The sequence below is a fragment of the Melanerpes formicivorus genome, unplaced genomic scaffold (genome assembly GCF_026170545.1).
Source record: "Melanerpes formicivorus ecotype bairdi unplaced genomic scaffold, bMelFor1.0.p_v2 SCAF_3, whole genome shotgun sequence".
NCBI classification, from domain to species: domain Eukaryota; kingdom Metazoa; phylum Chordata; class Aves; order Piciformes; family Picidae; genus Melanerpes; species Melanerpes formicivorus.
The window spans coordinates 42,411,972-42,431,327 of record NW_027142355.1 but is presented as its reverse complement, the minus strand read 5'-3'; the positions used below and the strand labels follow the sequence as shown (position 1 = coordinate 42,431,327).

Here is a 19,356-nt window from a genome sequence, read left to right as displayed (position 1 = left end):
CAATGCATGCCTTGCTGGGGCCTACATCCTTGAGGAGGAGCCCAAAGATGGATGGTGCCTGGCTTGTGCTCAGAATTCCCACCAAAGTAAAACAAAAGGCTATAAGAAAATACCAGGGACATTAAGACCTAAAGAAACAAGAACTTGTCATCAGTGGAAGAAACTTTTATCAGGAAACCATGAAGATGTAAAAATGTTGGAACCGATGTTCCTAATGAGTGAACTTCATTCATTAACCTATCACGGTAATATTGAACACACCACCTGGAGCTGGGAAGCCCCTTGCTTCTCCGAGCACGTGCTACTAATTTTGTAGGTGCTATTGCTTTAATAGCAGTGGCATTGGACTAGATGATCTTCAGAGGTCCCTTCCAGCTCCTACCATTCAGTGATTCTCAGAATTAAAGGTGAAGAAGCTGTAAACCAACCAAGAAGTAAAATAGTCATAGATATGCAGAAGCAGGAGGAATATGTTAATGAGGCTTGAGTAAGTATGTGAAACTTTGCAATCAGGTTGAGATAGCTTTCTAGAATACCACCTAACTTCCAGCTTTGTGCAAATCTGAGGCAAATAAAACATCTCTGCTCTCTATGTTGGCTGTTGTACACTGGGTAAACAACCCCTCTTTGGGGTAACAAGGTAACAGGCTAGCTTTTGGCTGCAGCCACAGGGAATGTTCTCTTCAAGTTGTGTGTGCAGGGGAAAAACTGACATTGTGGCATCAGGAATATTGTAAATTAAAGCATTTCTTTAAAGTTAATTTTAACAGAGAGGCCTCTCTTGGATACCTATCAGTGTAAGGGGAAAGTGTGTTCCTTGTGAGTGCTGGTAGCAGCGGTGGCCTCCCAGTATTTTGCATGGGTCGAGTAGAAGACATTTCTAAAGAAATTCACTCCTCAAATTTTGTAAGGAATAATCTAAACCACTTTAACCTGAGGCTTCCTAAACATTACTGGTAGCCTTGGTCTCAACTCAGGTATGCCTATGCTGCTACAAGCACAAAGCCAGGCATCTTACACTGGCAGCTGCTCGGAGTGCAGGCCAGGGCTTCACTCTGCCTGTTGTTGTGGCCAGCTGAGAGCTGATGTTGCTGCTGAGAGCGAGCTGGCATTGCTTCCTCCTCCCTCTCTGCTCCAGAGACTGTGGAAACTACTTTTCCTGCCAGCCTACCCTCAAATCAGGCCAGGATTCAACTTTGGTTTTGTTTCTGCTGGCAGTGTGTCACTGTGCTAGGAAGGGTGTCATACAGCCCTAGAAATAAAAGGCAGGTTCTAAAAATAAGAATTTAGGGTCAGTAGCTGGTCAGGAAAGCCTTGAATGAATGGAACACAGTCGGTGGGGAATGTACATGAATGCCACACTGAAGAAATATTTCTTTGCTCACTGCCCTGTCTTGCTCTGATGGACTGGTGTCCTGTATACATATCTACCCAGAGCTGCAATCTCTCTCTTCACATAATCACAGAGTTAGCAGGAGGGTTTGTATGTTTAGGAGCTGCAATAGCACAGCCAGGCACAGAGAGAGTAGAAAGAGATGCAAAATGATACTTACACGCTCTACCTATGCATCCCTGTTCTGCAGGTGAGCATCCAGCACAATCCTCAGGTTGGCTATCTGAATAGTAAGTGAAGTGAATCTTCCTCTTTGCCTGAGACTGTCTGCCTCACCACATGCTGTTTTGCCATATATCCCCAGCATAAAGGCTTTACTAGGATGTCACTAGGGAGACCTACGTGATTAAACATCAACAGATTAAGAAAGAGTTGTATTTCCAGGGTTCCCTTGACTGGGTTCTGGCCATGCTATTCTGAGTTTGAGGATGTTTTTGCCAATATTGTGGTCTGGAAAAGAAAAGGATGGGTGAAGTGGTGAGCTTGCACTAGCACTATAAAATGTGAGCCTTGCCTACTGAAGAGGTACCCAACGCCTTCCTTCTTCCCCTTCCTTCCTCTTGTTCTTTGCCATGGATTCAGTATGGGATGGCATGGTATAGATGCACGTGCCATGGTATGGTTCCATGCAGCCTATGTTAAATAGAGCAAGTTACATGACTAGGATTTTTGCATAGGTTTTGTTTATACTCCCAGCTTGAGACAAACGTTTTGTGCAGTAAACACAGCAGAGAATACAGAAAACAATTTTGTATTTCAGTCAAAGTTTTTAATAAACAAAAAAGAAAGGTAATTTCCCCCCCTAGACAGACCAGGTAAGAGAAGTGGGCTGCAGCTTTCTTTGTTCAGTAGTCCCACAGTGATCATGCTCTGCCCAGAGGCAAGAGGGAACATGTTCCCGCTTCAACGTGAGAGTTACGTAATTCCTATTCTCACCAAGTACAGGCAGGTGTTTTCTCACTGCTGCTTTGCTCTTCCACCTCTCTTTGGGCTCTGGCTGCTGGCCAGCTGGCTATGGCTCCAGGCTGTTTGAGGGAGTTTGCAGGCCTGCGGTCAGGCTACAGCACTGCTCAAACTGTGAGCAGTGAAAAAACAGAACTGGATTTCACTGGGTTTAAGAGTAGAAAAGACCCTGGGACACAGAAGCAACTCTAAGTGGGCTATTCCTGACTTTGTCCAGCACCTAATGCAGTCTTATCCAGCTGCCATCTTTGGCAGCCTACTCGACTCTTTGGCTGATTTTCTTCAACAGGAGCAATTCCCAGAACAGGGAGCAGAGTCCAGATGTCACCACTCTCACCCCTTCACCTGCCAGCTACACAGCAAGGCTTTCAGGAGCAGTGCAGGTCACCTCTTATGACAGAGGCATAGGTCAGAGATGAACAGTCACCCTCTCATCGTGGAAGCAGGCATTTGTAGACAATCTTTGTAAAGAACAAATTAACACAGCATCTTATTCTGATTGTTTTCTTAGGCAGAGTGACCAACTTACAGTGCCTGAACAATGCAGGTTTTACTTAGGCAAAGTGCTTGTTAAATAAATGGGTTACTTTACCTAGGTATCTGCAGAGAATGAAAAACATTCTTAGCAAGGTTAAGCTTACTAGCACTGCCTCAGTCTCAAATAAGAGGATTTAGCCTTCTGGCACTGTCTGGGAGGGGCCAACCCATGCAGCCTTTATGCTTCTGTCACAGCAGCTCTGATGCCTTATTCACCACTACCTGATTTAGCTCCTGCCCTGCAGCAGCCTCAAGTAGGAATTTAGTTAGGAGTTAGCATATTTGCCCCCAGCAAACACAACTAGAGTTTTACAAAGTTTCCTGAGTCTGGCACTTTCTGGCTTTATTTCAAATGTCTATGGCTCTATGGTCTTGGTAGATCTGATGTGCATGCCACACTTAGTTTTCCTATTGTTTCACATTAGATCCTTTCTTTTTGGCAACATGTCATGGAAACCTCTCAGTCAGAAATAGGGATGTAAGGGGCAGAAGAGAACCTCAAAATAATATTGAAAAGCAGATCAGGGGACATATTTTTTGTGCATTTTATTATAAATGCTGCAATATCTAAGAAAACATTTTCTTTCAAATAAACAACAACTGCAACAGCAAAACCAGAACTTCTAAGCACAGAAAATTGAGATTTGGGCTGAGATAAGAGGAACACAATTTGCTGTAAATACTTTGTCAGAGCTGTATCTGTGACCCTAAAACCTCATATATGTTGGTTTGCTAAGAAAGAAAAAGTAAATACTGTCAAAGCCCTCCAGGTTCCCTTCTGCTTGCTGTCTAGATGACGCTGGTGCAGAGAGCCTGTTCACGTACACAAAGCAATGGCAGGCAGGGGCTGTCTGTTCCATTGTATGTTTATTATGAAAGTGATTTTAACAAAAGTTTTATTACATGCTTAATTTTCAACTTTGACATAGAAATCAAAGCTATTAATATACAGATGCAAAAGGAAATGTCTTTCTTATAAGGTACCTTTACAACAACGTTTCCTACCACCAAGCTGATGGGATTGTTACAATATTGGTAAAGCTTCTTTTCTAGGTATCCAATTTTGTACAGTTATTCACTCTCTTTGCTCTAAATTATTGTGGCACGTTTTCATCTGGAAATAGATGTTTGTACATAATTTACATTGGTAACAAAGCTTAGAAGTCCCAGCAGCATCTGCAAGAGCTTAGTTAAAACCACCACTCTTGCCCAGTGATTCACGAAGCACACTGGCCTAGAAACCAGCATTGTACTCCAGGCATCTCCCCCTGAAATCGAGTCTACCAGAAACTCCTGCTTAGCAGAGGATGGGCATGATTATGGTGCACTTCATGCAGGTGAAACTACCACTGACCTCTGTGGCAGTTTTGCCTTAAAAAGGCTGTATGATCTGATTAAATACGAGGTTTTATCACTTCCACTGCCACCTAGGAGCATGGAGATAGTAGATCTTTCCTTGTCTTTGTTTGATACTTGGGCACAACCTTTTGAATTCCTTCTCTCTCTGAGTTTTGTATTGTTTCTTACTCAAACAACAGAAGACCTGAACCTACCTTTAAAACACATATTCTTTTTATGTTATGAAATTGCTGAGCACTTCAAAATGAAACTTGATAGTCAGTTCTATGAACATTAGCATGTTACATTGTCCCAGGAAACTCCTCTTGTGGTGCCCGAGGGACTGCAGAAATAACAGGAACCGTAATCTGGAAGGATGAACCTAACCACTGACCTCAGCTACCCCAGGCTCCTAAAGTACTTTTTAATCATCACATTGAGCATCTGCTGCTTTCAATGCAAATTAACAACCTGTCTAAGGTATAAAATGTAGGAAACAATATTTACAAAATAATTTTAATAAAAAAAAAGTAGAAAACCCCTAAACTCTAAAAAATAAATCACAATCATTAAAATAAAGTTTAATTAAGCAAAGCAACTTCTTTTTCTAGGTACTGAGAAATTCAGCTAAAATTGAATTGCAATTGTTTGTATAGCTTTAAACTTGTTATCTCTGCTTTCTGCATACAGATGGTTTAAATTATTACATCTACAGGGATTTCTGTACATTTTTCTCTTGTATAGTACATATTAATTTCATAGATTAAAAGCTTAGTGATGAAACAGAATAAATAAATGAAATAAGAAACTGGAACTGTATATATTCAGATACTTAGATAACAGTGTTTGGACATAAGAGTTTATTTCCCAGTCTGTTTCTATTTAGATGGAAAATGTTCTGCTAAGGCATGAGACCTCTCTGAATCCAAATCTCCCACTAAAGAGTAAGTTCATAATAGCTTACAGAAATTTCCCTCCTTCTATAAATTCTTATGGGAGACAAAAGTTTGGTCTGTTTCCCGTCCCACCCCCTCCCCCCCAAAGTGCTCACTACGATTTCTCATCCTAGAAAATGGTTTCATTAAAGTCTCAAAGTATTGGCAGTCTATAGAATGTCTCCAGTAACTAATGCTCCTGTCATTCAGTGGTTTTATACTATGGGAAAAATGCATCTACTTGAACTCATGACACAGGTACAAGTAGCTGTGTGGCTTGCTCATTCCCAGCACTAGAGAAGGGAAAATCCAGACCCCTGAGGTAGCTGAGAAATCTGCCACTGGATTCACTTGTTGAAGATTCCCCTCCAGCTTGCTTCTTTTTAAAGAGCATTCAAAGGTATTTAAAGTCCAGACATGGAAACTGTCACAGAACAGTTAGGTTTGCTGGCACAGACCTGTCAGTAGTTCCTGTATGAGAATCACTTTTGTTCCTGATTTTTGAAACTTGTCATCTGCAAGATAAGACTAACCTGACAAATTGGAATCTATTGAGCACACTTGCAAAATGGGATTCAGGGTAGGGTTTGACTTGGCTCTTTGAATGTTTAATGCATGCAAACATGTTTCTTGTTCATGTGGCATCATCCTTGTATTCTGCTTACAGACAGAGGACTACAGGTAACCTGTGCTCTTCCAAACCAGCTGTCAACTCAGAATGTGGACCCGGAAAACTCTTTGATCAAACCTTGTTTATCTAGGCTAGTCTAAACTAAACTAAACCTAGCTATGGAAGACTGAAACCCGATGCTTTCTCTACTCAAATGACACATGCAAGCACCTTGCCAACAGCAATCACTAAGCTTTCATAACATGACTTAAGGCTTGATTTGCAGCTTCTGATTGTTTCAGCCTCCTGCAGGTGGTGATTTTAGTGGCACTTGAGAACGTTTGGGGATGATTCACCATCACTTTGCTAGACATAAGTGCAGTATTTAAAACAGGAGTAGAGGCTTAAAATGGTAAGTGCTACAGGTGCAGCCTTTAAGCATACAGGCAGTTACAAATTGGAAATAGAAAGCTCAGTTTGTGATGTGCAATTGGGCAATCACAAATGGATACTTCTTCAGCCTGCCTGTAAATACATATCCACATGCTGTTGCACCTGTCCCGCATACAACCTGTAATTCTCCAAGAACAGGTACAGCACCACATTTCTTGAACATGTTTCAAGGCAATATTTCATGTTTAGGGTAAAATCCAACATTTTATATTCTGCAGTTCTCCCTGGGGTGTGTACAAAGCCATGTTGAATCAGGCCAAGTCTACTTGAGAAGTGTCCCTGCCCACAGTAGGGAGGCTGGAGTAGAGGATCTCTCAGGTGCCTTCCAGCCTAAGCCATTCTATGATTCTCTGATGATTCACAAAGTTTGTTTTCTCACATTTCTCCTTGTATAGTTTTTGATTCCCAAATATGCCTAGGTCTTCTCCATAGAAGAAAACATTCCTTGTTGTCCTGCTGTTGTATAGTAGCAATATGTTCTCTGACTTCTGACAACAAAGACATCCTACACCAGCGTTACCAAATGAAGAGCTGAGGTCACTTTCTATGTGATGAACACCAATTTCTGTAACTATAAATCTAGTATAAAACTCAAAGCATTTTTAGCTTTTAGAGGCTGAGGTAAAAATTCTGTGCTCCTGTACAAATCAGCTGAAATTGGTTTGGACAGACATATATACTACTTGTCATTACTTATTTCATTAGAACTTTACACATCCAGGTGCATTTCTATACAGAGCTGTGAACATTTCCTAAATATATCATATATGAGACCTCTATATATTCAGAAGCATTTCACTGGATACTTCTGAAGGCCAAATTATTCTCTTCCTTTCACTGCTTTCAGCAACATAAGTTTGCATTTGCTACAGAAGTCCCTGAGCACCCCGTCTTGACCATGGAGGTCATGCCCTGACATGACTCCAGGCAACATGAGCTGACACACACTCTCAGGTTGTCTGTCAGGATGAACTTGACAAAACTCTCCTTTTCTGTAGTGTAGTTTTAAGTCAGGGTGAGTGATTCCAGAGCTAGAGTGTAGCTAGTACTTCCTTTAGCCCTGCCAGGGTTGCACTAACACTGACCATAACTGGGACACATCCCTCTTGTTGTCACTATCTGGCACTGGATTCTCCATGCAGCTAAGAACCCGGAAGATGTTACAGTGCTTCCAGTGCTTTCTGGACTTGTAAGGCCATTACCTTCAGACAGAGGAAGCTTGTTCTGCTTGGCACCAGTGTCGTACAATGGTATTATGTCCACACATGTGGGTTGTGAAGATGAAATCTTGGCAAGGATTTTACTGAACTCATTTCACATCACCAGGTTCCAAAGTTGACTTAGTGAAGTTTGAAATACTAAAGATTGCTGTAAATTATTCAGCACTGGGGAAGTTATTTTCTCCCTGTCTTTCCTATCTTCATCTTCCTGTCTTTCAGTAGAATGGCTGCACTCCTCACCCATTCTGATAACTCTGAATCACCCATCAGACTTTGAAACATTATTTGAAGTATTGTTTAGCTATACACTTACAGATAATTGAGTACCTAAAACAATTTTTTGCTTTTTTAAGTTGTTTTTTTTTTCTTCTTCTAGAAATACCTCCTATTATGGAAAAAAATACTGCTAACTTTTCTTGTGTTCAAGGCATGCACTGAGGCTAGGACTGATGAGATACTCTCTTCAAATGTCCACCTTTAGTTCCCCCTGATGAGTACTTATAAAAACTAGTTTCAACATCCTCACAAAAGCCAGCCATTGTAGAAGGGCTTTTATGCAGATGTTACCTTTTGAAATGAAGGTTCATATAAAAAATAAAAAATACATATATTAAAAAGAAAGCTCATCAAAGACCTAAGACCCATGAGAGAAAAAAAGGAGTTGTTAGAACCCAGGTTGAATCTGTTCAGGTACAGAAAGAAAAAAATGGTACTGTTCAACAGAAAAGGAAAGAAGGCAAGTAAAATTACAACAGGCTAGGTAGAAAAACTCAACAGAATACTTAAGTGTCACAGAGCTCAACTTTGTACATTTAAACAGTACTTAAACACAAAATAAATGTAAATTCACCATAACCCAACTTAAATGTTTGTCTTTGAGAGCTTCCAAGGGGATGTCGAACTACAGGGTAGATGTGCAAAAATGTGCAGTGAAGCAAAACTGTCTTAGGTGTTTTCTGAAAGGAACTTTGTCCATGTAATAAACTTGTAGGGTGTAAAGGGAAAATGATCTACAAAAGGAAGGGATTTAAAAGTAAAGTCTCTCATTGAAATCAGCTCCTGTGCTAGGAAACAACAGGAAACACAGCAGCTATCAGCATCTTAATCCACCAGCACCTGCCACTGTGTGAGCATGGCCTGATCGTGAGGCTGATGCTCTCCTGCAGACTGCACAGTCCCAGTAGGTGGTGGGCACTGCAGCTGCAAATTTGTTATTAAAGGGAGTGCAAGATCTGAGGACTGCAGGGATTGCCATCCAACTCATCTGCAAAACTGTCCCTCCCTCACCTCCACTGGAGCCTAGGTCTGTGACACAGGTATGTTCCCAGTGTTTTAGAGGTGGTAGGGCCAACAAAACTCCCCCTTGGTGAGCTCCTCTCAAGTGTCACATCCTCATGTAAGGGGCGTCCAAGGAAGAGGCAATAGTTGACCCCTCACTGGACAGCAGTTGCATGTGAACTAATATTGTTTTTCCTGGAAGAGATTGTTCTGGAGTAAACCATTGTCCAATATTATAAAACTCCAGAAGGCTGTGGTTTGGTGTTAATGGAAGTGACAAGCATTTGGACAAGTCATTTAATCATCTAAACAAAGTTACACATCAATAGGAGGAAATAGGGCGTGTGGGAGTAAAAATTTAAGCATGAATAATATTTACAGTAACTGAACATTACTAATGTACCAGCAAATTGAAGTGAGTATTTATATATGTATGTATTGTAATAGATGCTCTATTAACAGAAAGACAAGCAGGACTACAACTGTCTTCATTTTTCACCTGTCCTACTGTAAATACCTTCAGAGGGACTGGCTGGTGTACAGAGCTAAACCTGCTCAGTGAAGTCATTGCCAGTGGCAAACCTCTTCAGTTTAGAAGAGGGCAGATAAAAACACTAGCACTTTAGGGCATGGGACTAGATTTAATGTAACTGATAAAACAAAATTATACATCTGTTTCCTTCCTCCCTTCCCTCCTTCTTTCCTCCTTCCTTCCCTTCCTCTCTTTATCCTTCCTCCCTCCCTTCCTCTCTTTATCCTTCCTTCTCTCCCTTCTCTCCTTCCTTCTCTCCTTTTACCCTTTTGCTTTCTACTTGCACAGAGGTTCCACTAAGCCACAAATGAGAAATAACAACATTTAGATCATTTAGATTGCTTCCCCCCCCCCCCCCCTTTCTGTCTCAAATATAAACTTCAAGTGCAAGTCACAATCCACATATTATTTATACTAGATACTTCTTTCTACAATAGAACTTATTTGCAGGTAGTTTTATCAGATTTGAGTAGATTTCTTCTCTGCTTTGACAAAAGCTGTTTTTGATGAAAAATAAAAAGCTAGGAAGAATATTTTCTGGATGCTGTACTTCCAAGTGGAAAGTGAAGACACGCTAGTGCAGGCACCAATTTGACTCCTCAGCTAGATGCGCTCAGGATGCATCATCTTCTTTCTCAGTGAAAATCCCATTCAGAACACTGGCTTTCAATGGTTAGAAAACATTATAGGCATTTTTCAATATACAACTGAAAACAAAGACTGCAAAAAAGAGCCTTCAAATTAGCAAATGTTTCTACTGGAGAAGAAAGACAATATTTGACAGAGATGCAAAGTAGCCCCAGACTGAGTGCCCCTAGACTATTTGTATGGCCGGAGAAACCTGGAAACTTTTGATCGCAGCAGCTTTATGAAGGATCTTGGAAACATCTCTTTTGACTCCTGTGCTGTGTACTTGAAATAGTTCTGCGGGTGTGCCAGTACATCAAAGAGAGCTTTGATCAGTTTCTTGTCCTATGGGAGACAACATACATATTTTAGATTACAATAGGGCTTGGATTTAGTGTCTGCACAGCCTCCAAAATTCATGAACAACAGGCGGGTTGTCCTCTCACTAAATTTGATTCTGGGTAAAGCAGTGCAAATAAACTCCTTGTTGGTGTGGAGTTTCAGATGCATGAGTATCTCACAAACTGGCTGCAGCAGTTAGGCTTTAGAATTGCAGACTGCCCCTGACTGCCATGCCAGCCTGTTTCACGCTGTTGTCCAGGGCCTGCCTTCCGTGAAGAAGAGCACAGGCTGCTCTTCAGTGATTCTGCAAGCTTTAAGAACTTTCTTCTGTACCTTGGTAAAATCTTGATTCAGAGCCTCAAGTGAGCCTGTGCCTGACTATATGCTGCAGACAGGACCTGAGCAACCTCAAAACTCTAGTGAGAGAATACTGTCAGGGCTGGGGCAGGGCTGGCCAGGGGAGCTCCTATCAGCTCCTATCCTTTCAGACTGTACACTTACATGGCTGAACTTTGCCTTCAGAACAGCCTTTTTCCTTCACTCTGGCAGATACTCGCTCAGGTGATTTTGCAGATGACACAAAGTTAGGGGCAGATGTTAGTCAATTAGAGGGTAGAAAGGCTCTGCAGAGGGACCTCGACCGACTGGAAAGATGGGCAGAGTCCAATGGGATGGCTTTCAATAAGTCCAAGTGCCGAGTGCTGCACTTTGGCTATGGCAATCCCATGCAGAGCTATAGGCTGGGGTCGGAGTGGCTGGAGAGCTGCCAAACAGAGAGGGACCTGGGTGTGCTGATCGACAGCCACCTGAATATGAGCCAGCAGTGTGCTCAGGTGGCCAGGAGGGCCAATGGCATCCTGGCCTGCATTAGGAATAGTGTGGCCAGCAGGAGCAGGGAGGTCATAGTGCCCCTGTACTCTGCTCTGGTTAGGCCGCACCTTGAGTACTGTGTCCAGTTCTGGGCTCCTCAGTTTAAGAAGGACATTGAGACACTTGAGCGTGTCCAGAGAAGGGCAACAAGGCTGGTGAGAGGCCTTGAACACAAACCCTATGAGGAGAGGCTGAGGGAGCTGGGATTGTTTAGCCTGGAGAAGAGGAGGCTCAGGGGTGACCTTATTGCCCTCTACAACTACCTGAAGGGTGGTTGTAGCCAGGAGGGAGTTGGCCTCTTCTCCCAGGCAACCAGCACCAGAACAAGGGGACACAGTCTCAAGCTGCGCCAGGGGAGGTTCAGACTCGAGGTGAGGAGGAAGTTCTTCACCAAGCGAGTCATTCGGCATTGGAATGGGTTGCCCAGGGAGGTGGTTGAGTCATCGACCCTGGAGGCGTTCAAGGGGAGATTGGACGTGGCACTGGTGCCATGGTCTAGTCATGGGGTCTGCGGTGTCAGGTTGGACTCGATGATCCTCGAGGTCCTTTCCAACCTAAGTGATACTGTGATACTGTGATACTGTGATACTGTGATACTGTGATATGTAGGGGGGGAATTTTCACCCCACCACAATGTTACAGCTACCTTCCTCCATAACTCTCCAATGTGTTGCTTAGGCCTCTGGAAAACCATTTCGCAGACAGCTTACAATGCTCCATTATGGTTGTGTCTTGTTGAGGCAGGACAGTGAGTTATGTAAACACATTTTTAAATGCACAGGATGCTCTCATTTAATGACTTGTTTAAACACATGCCAGGCTGAGGCTGAAGAAGGCTCTTCAAACACTATGGCCTTAGTCAGTCTTGGCTGACTAATTTTTCTACCAGACAATTATCTGAGCGTGTATTTCATTTAGTTCTTGATTCATCAAAGCATGTGTACACATGCTCAGCCCAGATGACTTTGTGCTTCTCCAAATATCAGCACAAACCTCAGAAGACAGAAGATTTAATCAGGGATCACCCTTGAGGTTTAAACATAATGACCCTATCAGGGTGGTGAGAATTATCTTGGGAAAAGGAATTCCTGGTTAGCCTCAGATAAATCAGAGCTTTCTTACCTTTAAAATCTCTTGGTGATTTTCTGATGCATATAATCGTCCATCTCGAACAATGTCTTCTATCAGTTGTTGGTAATCCTCTGAAAGAAAAGGGTCAGTTGAGTGACTGTTTGTGACATCATCTGTGAGGATAACAGCCTGACATTAGCTAGACCTCCTCTTCAAGACAGAACTGAGAAATTAAGTATCCCTTTGATTACTCAGCATCTCTTAAGATACTGTAATCAATTATTAAACTTCTGTACTGCTTTACACCAGTAATTTTGGGTAATCCATGTAAAAATAGTAGCTTGGCCCCAATAAAGGACTCCCTCCAGATAATAATACTTTTATCTGCATTCTAGAGATGAAAAACCTGGGACCCACAATACGTAATGCTTGTCACTTGTTATTCGTCAAGTCAGCAGCACAGCCAGGAACAGATCCTCATTTCCTGCCCTGAGAACAGCTCTCATTTTGGTTCCTGAATGACCAAATTTTCTCATCATTCATACAATTGCAGTGGTGTTTGGAAAAGAGATGGACTAACAGCTGCTGGAAACATCACAGGAAAGTCTTGATGTCATTGAAAGAGGAATCATCCCAAAGTCTAAAGTACACAGTTTCATGCACAATTTGTGTGCCAAGCCAGGCTGCTTAAAAATGTGGATTTATGAAAGGATCTTTCTTTTTGCATTGTTGTTTTTCTCTGTTGTAGTTGTGATTGTATTTCAGAACCTGGTGGGTTAGCAGTAGGGCTTGATGGAGGGGCTTCCTGAAGTGCACAGCAATTGATGGTATGAGAAATGACAAGGAAAACACGTCTCATTGAGTTTGGTGGACTAAGCATTAAGTTTCAAGAATTATGTGTAACTTGCTGTCCACCCTTAAAGCATTAGAAAAAGTAATCACCATAAAACTAGATATTATTTCAAAGTCTTTGCAACTGGTTTTAAAGCTATTCACTAGACTGAAAATGAGTGACATCAGGTTCTTCCTCATTCTTCACTCTTTGTTATCAGTGCAAGAGAGGTTCTAAAGGACAATTTTATGTAATCCAGATCTAACACAACGCTGGAAAACAATCCCATTCTCACCGTCATAAGTCACATAGGGGACCTGAAATCCTTTGCCACTGTTTCCTTCATTTGACTTGAACTGAATCCAGAGCTTTCTTGATCTTGAGGTAAATGCAATAGGTCTCTCATAAGTCTGACATGTTTCATATGTAGTAATTGAAGTAGGAGAAGCTACAAAGATGGTTAAATAAAAAAATAATCATTATAAAATACTTTTGGCACCCTTCTTGAGCTAGATGTTAGAAGTGTCAAATTGATAAGATGCTTCTCAGCATCTTCCTGAGAGCAGAAGTGTTTTGTTCTTTTCTGGTGATAGAAAGGATATTGGTTTTATTTGTATATAGAGAAGTAAGTTTTTCCACAAAGGCAATGGGAATCCCTTTGTCCTGCAGCAGGAAGTTTAAGTAGACAGCAAGAAGCCAGAGATAGTTTTTGACATTTATAAAATTCCTACCACCAAATGGTAGGGGTTGGAAAGGACCTCTGAGGTCATCTAGTCCAACTCTCCTGCATCTGTGATGAGGCTCCTCCAAACTGAAATGAATTTAAAACAAAAGGAAATACAAATATCTTCTTACCTAGTTGAACCAAACTACTCCATAGCCCCAGGACAATTAGGGAAAGTAACGTGGGTTATCTGAACTTGCTGAGGACTGATTCAGCTTTCACCAATGTCAGCAGAAAGAGACCTTTGAATTGGGTGGGGTTTAGGCTTTTGAAGTGCAGAAAAGTGGATCTAACTGTAACTCTAGAACTGACATCAGTCTTTCCACCCTTACTGCAGCTGACTGTACATGAACTATAATAAATATTCTGAAGGCCTGCTCTTATGATGCCAAACACAAAGTGATCCCCTAGCATGACTGTAAAAAACAGCTTTCATTTGCCAGTGGTCAGCACTGGAATTGGTAATGAAAATGAGGTGAAACTTCCCAATGGCTTTACTCACTCGTGGAACCACAGTTTAGAATTAGATGGACAGCTGGTTTGCAACAGTTGAAGTGCTTTGCTTTTAAAAGACTTCTCTGGATGGCTATAATTTCCTTCCATCTATAGTGGGCAGGTTTCATCTGACAGGCAGAGGTGTCAACACAAGCCCTCAGGGGTAAAAAGTTGTGGGAATTGTTTTAGCAAATGCAATGCTCTGTTCTGGGAAGTAAAACACCCACTTTTACACAAAGCAAACAAACAATGGTGTCTTTTGGGTTTGATGCCTCTTGGAGAGTTAGCAACAGATGGCCAGAAGCTGGGTACCTATACAGGACTGAAGGAAGACTGTATCTCACTGGGGTCTTAAGTTCAGAAGTTGAGTTGACTTCATAATCAAAGACAAAACATAGCCATCTCCCCCACCCCACGGGAAACTGGGAAAAGTTTTGATTTGTGGAGGGTGTCAGGTGCACCAACCCATCTCACTGCCCAGGTTTAACAGTAACTGCAGTGTATATGTATTTGCAAAGGGTGAGAGCACAGCTGATGACACACAGATGACAAGAGAGAGCTCTCCCAATATAACTTAGCACTCTATTGACTTCTAGAGTGTTACCAGGGGGTGACTGGGCCAGACAGAAGCCCATTAACTGCTTTGTGATTCAGCCAAGGCGCTTAAATAATTAATATCACTCTGTTGATTGTTACTGATACAATGTTCTGTTTTCACTTGCTGCACCAGTGGATTGAACAATCCTATAAACACCAGATAGGTGAAGACAGTTCTCTCTTCAATGTGAACTTTCCGCTTGGGCAGTTTGTAGTAAGTCTTTATGCACGCCACGTCAGGCCGCTTACCGCTCTTCCTCATCACTAAAACATCACCACATTCATCTTCGATTGGGAGAAATATCTCAGGCACAACGATGAGTATTCTCCTTTTTGGGGGTGGGTTTATATTCCAAATGCATTCAACATTAGCTGGGTAGTCTCCAGGGTAGTTGGGCGATTCAATGTAGCCAGTGTAGTCCCCAAGTTCTCCTCCACAGTGCTGGTCTGTGTAGAAACATAAATTAGCATTTGTGTTAGCTCATTAGCTGATTTGAGGTGTTTTTCTAGATCTGGCAAGGCTAAACTTCTCCTGGTGGCTTTAGAAATGCACACACACTCCATCTGCCTCTTTGTTTAGCATGGAAATACATTAAAAGGATACTCCATCTGCAGGGCTGCTCCAGCTCATTTGCAGAACCTGAATCTCTGGTGCATAAACTGATTCAATGCTTCATTCAGGTTGCTTTGTTTGATTAACAAATGGACACAGGTAAGTAAACATGATCACACTGTGGAGGTACTCACACTGCTTACCACTGAGACCACACTGACCTGCAGAAAGTAGTCTGCTTTAACTTGGCTTTTACCTTGGTGTAGAATGAATGTGATGATCCTAATAGCCAACCTTACCTTGATTACAGATTTGCCTTGCTTTATTGCAGATTAAACTAGCTGATAAAGAATCTCCACTGATGGATCAGTTTTACTCTCTGAGTTTTCAAAACTTGTATTGAACTCCTATTTGCCACAGAAGCCTCATTCAGTAAGTTACTTAAGCTTGAACTCTCCAGGCCTACTCACCCACTGAAAACTAGATTATGTATTTAAATACTTTGCTTAATCCCAGCTGCAAAGATTATGTAGGGTCAGAAAATCCTTGAATTCAGAGAGCATCTAAGATAGCAAAGTGACAAGGGTAGTTTTATTTTATAGGAACATCATCAAACTTCCTCAAGTTCCTTACAAGTACCTAATTTATCTGAATTACATTAGCAATTACGAAGGGCTTCAATGACTCATGGCACATAATCAGAATAAAAGCTTACAACAGATTTGCACATGAATAGTTAATTTAGATGACATGACCTAATTATGGAGATGTTCTCCTAAATCAGCATGCTACAGATGAAAAAAGAATTGCTTGCCTAAAAGAATCAGGCATTCACAGATCAAATAAAATTGCACTGGAATCCTTTGGGGGGATATTTAAAATGGTAAGTGAAAGTAGGAGGCTGAGTACTGCAAAAAAGCCCATAAGAAGATTTCACTGTTGTGAGAGATTAGCTGGCAGTTGCATGATGCATGCCCATATATCTCTCATATCATCATGGGATGGCAATTACTCTGCTGGAAGATGACAGCATGCCCTGCAGAGGGCATCACTGCAAGTCAACTTCCAGGGCCTGGGAAATCAAAAGTTTCACAGTTTTGACCTGTAGCTGGCATTCACATTAAAGCTGGACCAATGGTATGCATGGAATGGTCCTTTCCCTTTTGTTGTTGTTGTCTGTGTTTGTTTGTTTTCATTGTTTTCCCAGTTTGTGCTGTTTCCTCTGGCAGTAGATACACACTGGCTAGGAAAAAGAGGGCAGTCCAGCTGAGAGATGGAACTTCTGTACTGCAGTTCTGATCTGAAGATTTGCTTCATCTCACAAAGTATATAAATGCCACTTACTTTTGCAGTGTGTAACATTAGTGGAGCCATCAAAATCTGTACTTGTGTTCCCTGGGCAGGTGATGCAGTAGTTTTGACCAAACTCGGGCTGGTACTTCCCCACAGGGCACCGGATACATCTGTGTGTCGTGGAGTTGTAGTAGTGTCCAGGAGAGCAATGAACTGTAAGGCACCAGGTGTCTTATTTTCAGCAAGTACAATTATTTGCAGCGCAGAGAGAACTTCACCCTGGACATACCCCATGATCTATGCTTTCAACTATATTTCTTAGGCCATAAAAGGCAAAAAAGACAGCATTTCCCATTACAAAGGATTTTCTAACCAGAATTTTGATCCAAAGGCTAGAGCCAATAAACCCTCATGGAACTAACCGCACACGCTCTATGTGTCACTGCATTTAATGCAGTGTTTTCCAAGGAGCTTGCAAACCATTGAAGCTGATGCATGTCTGCCTCAACAACAAACATGCCTTTCACAGCAGGAGGAGAGGTGTTTCTGTCAGTGTGTGTTTGCCAGGGCTGGCCTGTTCTTCCAAGTAACTACACCATTTGCAGTGGAAGTTGACATTACAGAGCACACAACATCATGTCGAACATTTGCAGTCCCTGCCTAGCCCATTAACAGTCAATCCTTAGCTTCCTCTGTTATTTCTGCACTGTCTAGCTTTTCTAAATTGGTAAATAAAGGTACACAAGAGCTAAAAGCCAAAGCATTGCCCAATGCAGGTTTTCCTTACTTCTCCACGTGCGGTGCGGCAGATTCACTCAGCAGTTGCAGTGCTGACTTTTTACCTGTCTGTGGTAAGTCCCAGAGAAAACCATCAAGCCTGTTCAGTCTCTGCAAACTCAGGAAATTCCTAGTTTAGAGAGTTCTTGACCATTTAATTTAATTGTGCACCGTCTTTCTCTACGAAGTGACTGTGCTCTGGAGCCTTTCAAAGTCCCTGGGCATTGAAGAGAAACAGAAGGACAAGCAGCAGGAAAATGAACCGCAGTAAGATTCTAAATTCACCTTTGGTTTCGCAGTCTTGAAAGGAAACAGCACCTTCATACTTGGTCACGAGCCCACCACCACATGGAAAGCAGAGGGTCCTTCCTGGTTCAGGCTGGTATGTACCAAGAGGACAGACTCTACAAGGTTTAAAACCATCTGAAGAATAGTGCCCAGGAGAACACTGCCCTGGAAATGAAAAATAACCATTTGTATTAGTGACAAAGTGGCATTAGTGACATTAGTGGCAGAGCCTGAAATCCACTATTAGCTAGCAATCCTCCCTGTAACTCAAACATCTGACATCAAGACAGCTGCAGATCAAATTCTGACCTTACCTGCTGATTTTGTGTTCTGCCTACAAAACACCACCAGCAAAATACAACTGCTTCCTTAACAAGCTTAATCAGCTACCTCTGTGTATGCTATTTTTTGTCTTTCATCTGAGAATTTCAAAGTGCTTTGCAGGGAAAAAAGAAAAGACTCTTTAGAGTGTATCTATGACCTGAGCAATTGTTGGATTTCTACTTTTTGTATCTCCATTCTTCAGATTGTGGGACTTACCAGACTGGGTGAGAGCAGTCCAGCACCATGTCTATGAGAACAGCTGCCAGTAGCATCTTTCCAGGTAGCTGCAAGTGCTAGTATCTGACAGCTCTTCTGACAGAAAATGGTGATTTGTGTAAAGCAAAGCACTTTGTGAGGAAGTCTACTCACAGATACAAGGTAGTTTCCAAACTTGCTCTCTGCGCAATTTCTGGTAGGCCACGTGTCTGTCTTCACAGAGCCCCAGAATCATTCAGGTTGGAGAAGACCCTTGGGATCATCATATCCCTCTGATAACCCTACTCTACAAGGTTCATCCCTAAACCCTATCCCCAAGCACCACATCCAAATGACCTTTAAACTCATCCAGGGTTGGTGACTCAACCACCTCTTCTAGAGAAGAGGTACAGCTGGGTGCTAACGCTCCTAAGTAGCCAAAGCTTTCAGCACTAATGTGCCTCAGGCCTTACTTGTATATAAGAATGAGCTGACTTGCTCCCTTCTTGCCTTCTGTGTGTTGAAATGTCAATCAAAATTGATGTGAGATCATTTACCTGAATAATGCCCCAAATACTTAGCTTTTAATTGTGTTTTGGCCTTCTACCTTCATGGATGCCATGTAACAATTACCACAGTGTGTGGTTCACCTGCAGCTACAACACAGTTCTACGCATCAGGCACTTAAAATGTCTTTAGTACTTGTTGTACGTGCCTCATCTGAGGGTTTCAGTCCTGTCTTGTCTGTTAACTGCAGAGGCATTACTGCTGCAGAAGACACAATTCAAAAGTACTACTGGTTCCAGGTGGTGAGTACATGTCTAGCAGAACCCATGCTCATCAAAATGCACCATTTCATCACATATGCTGACACATTTTACAGAGACATCCCAATTTTGAGAGACTATTTGACAGGGAGTTCTATGAAGCCCAAAACATATTCTCTCTTGCCATTTTTGGAGAAAGAGAAATGGGGAGAGTTGAGCAGAAAACCAGACTGTTGTGACATGTCAACAAACATTTGGAGGCATATCTGCTCTGTTGTTGTGAGAAGAATAATTCAAACCAGCCTTTGTTCTTCTAGTTATGCTGCTTTTGTCAGTACACTG

At 42.0% G+C, this 19,356-nt stretch overlaps 1 protein-coding gene across 4 annotated transcripts in view; it reads right to left on the bottom strand.

Annotated features, from left to right (window-relative positions):
• Positions 1-9,604: 9,604 nt before the first annotated feature.
• SCUBE1 (signal peptide, CUB domain and EGF like domain containing 1) overlaps positions 9,605-19,356 on the bottom strand; it is a 226,197-nt gene continuing 216,445 nt past the window's right edge. For all 4 annotated transcript variants that reach the window (XM_068170772.1, XM_068170778.1, XM_068170786.1 and 1 more), the window contains 6 exons: positions 17,726-17,893; positions 16,715-16,876; positions 15,067-15,264; positions 13,297-13,449; positions 12,221-12,300; positions 9,605-10,231 (listed from right to left, as the gene is read on the bottom strand). In XM_068170772.1, coding sequence (XP_068026873.1) covers positions 10,079-10,231; positions 12,221-12,300; positions 13,297-13,449; positions 15,067-15,264; positions 16,715-16,876; positions 17,726-17,893 — 914 coding nt within the window. In that variant the 3' untranslated portion in view covers positions 9,605-10,078. The remainder of the gene's footprint in view (positions 10,232-12,220; positions 12,301-13,296; positions 13,450-15,066; positions 15,265-16,714; positions 16,877-17,725; positions 17,894-19,356) is intronic.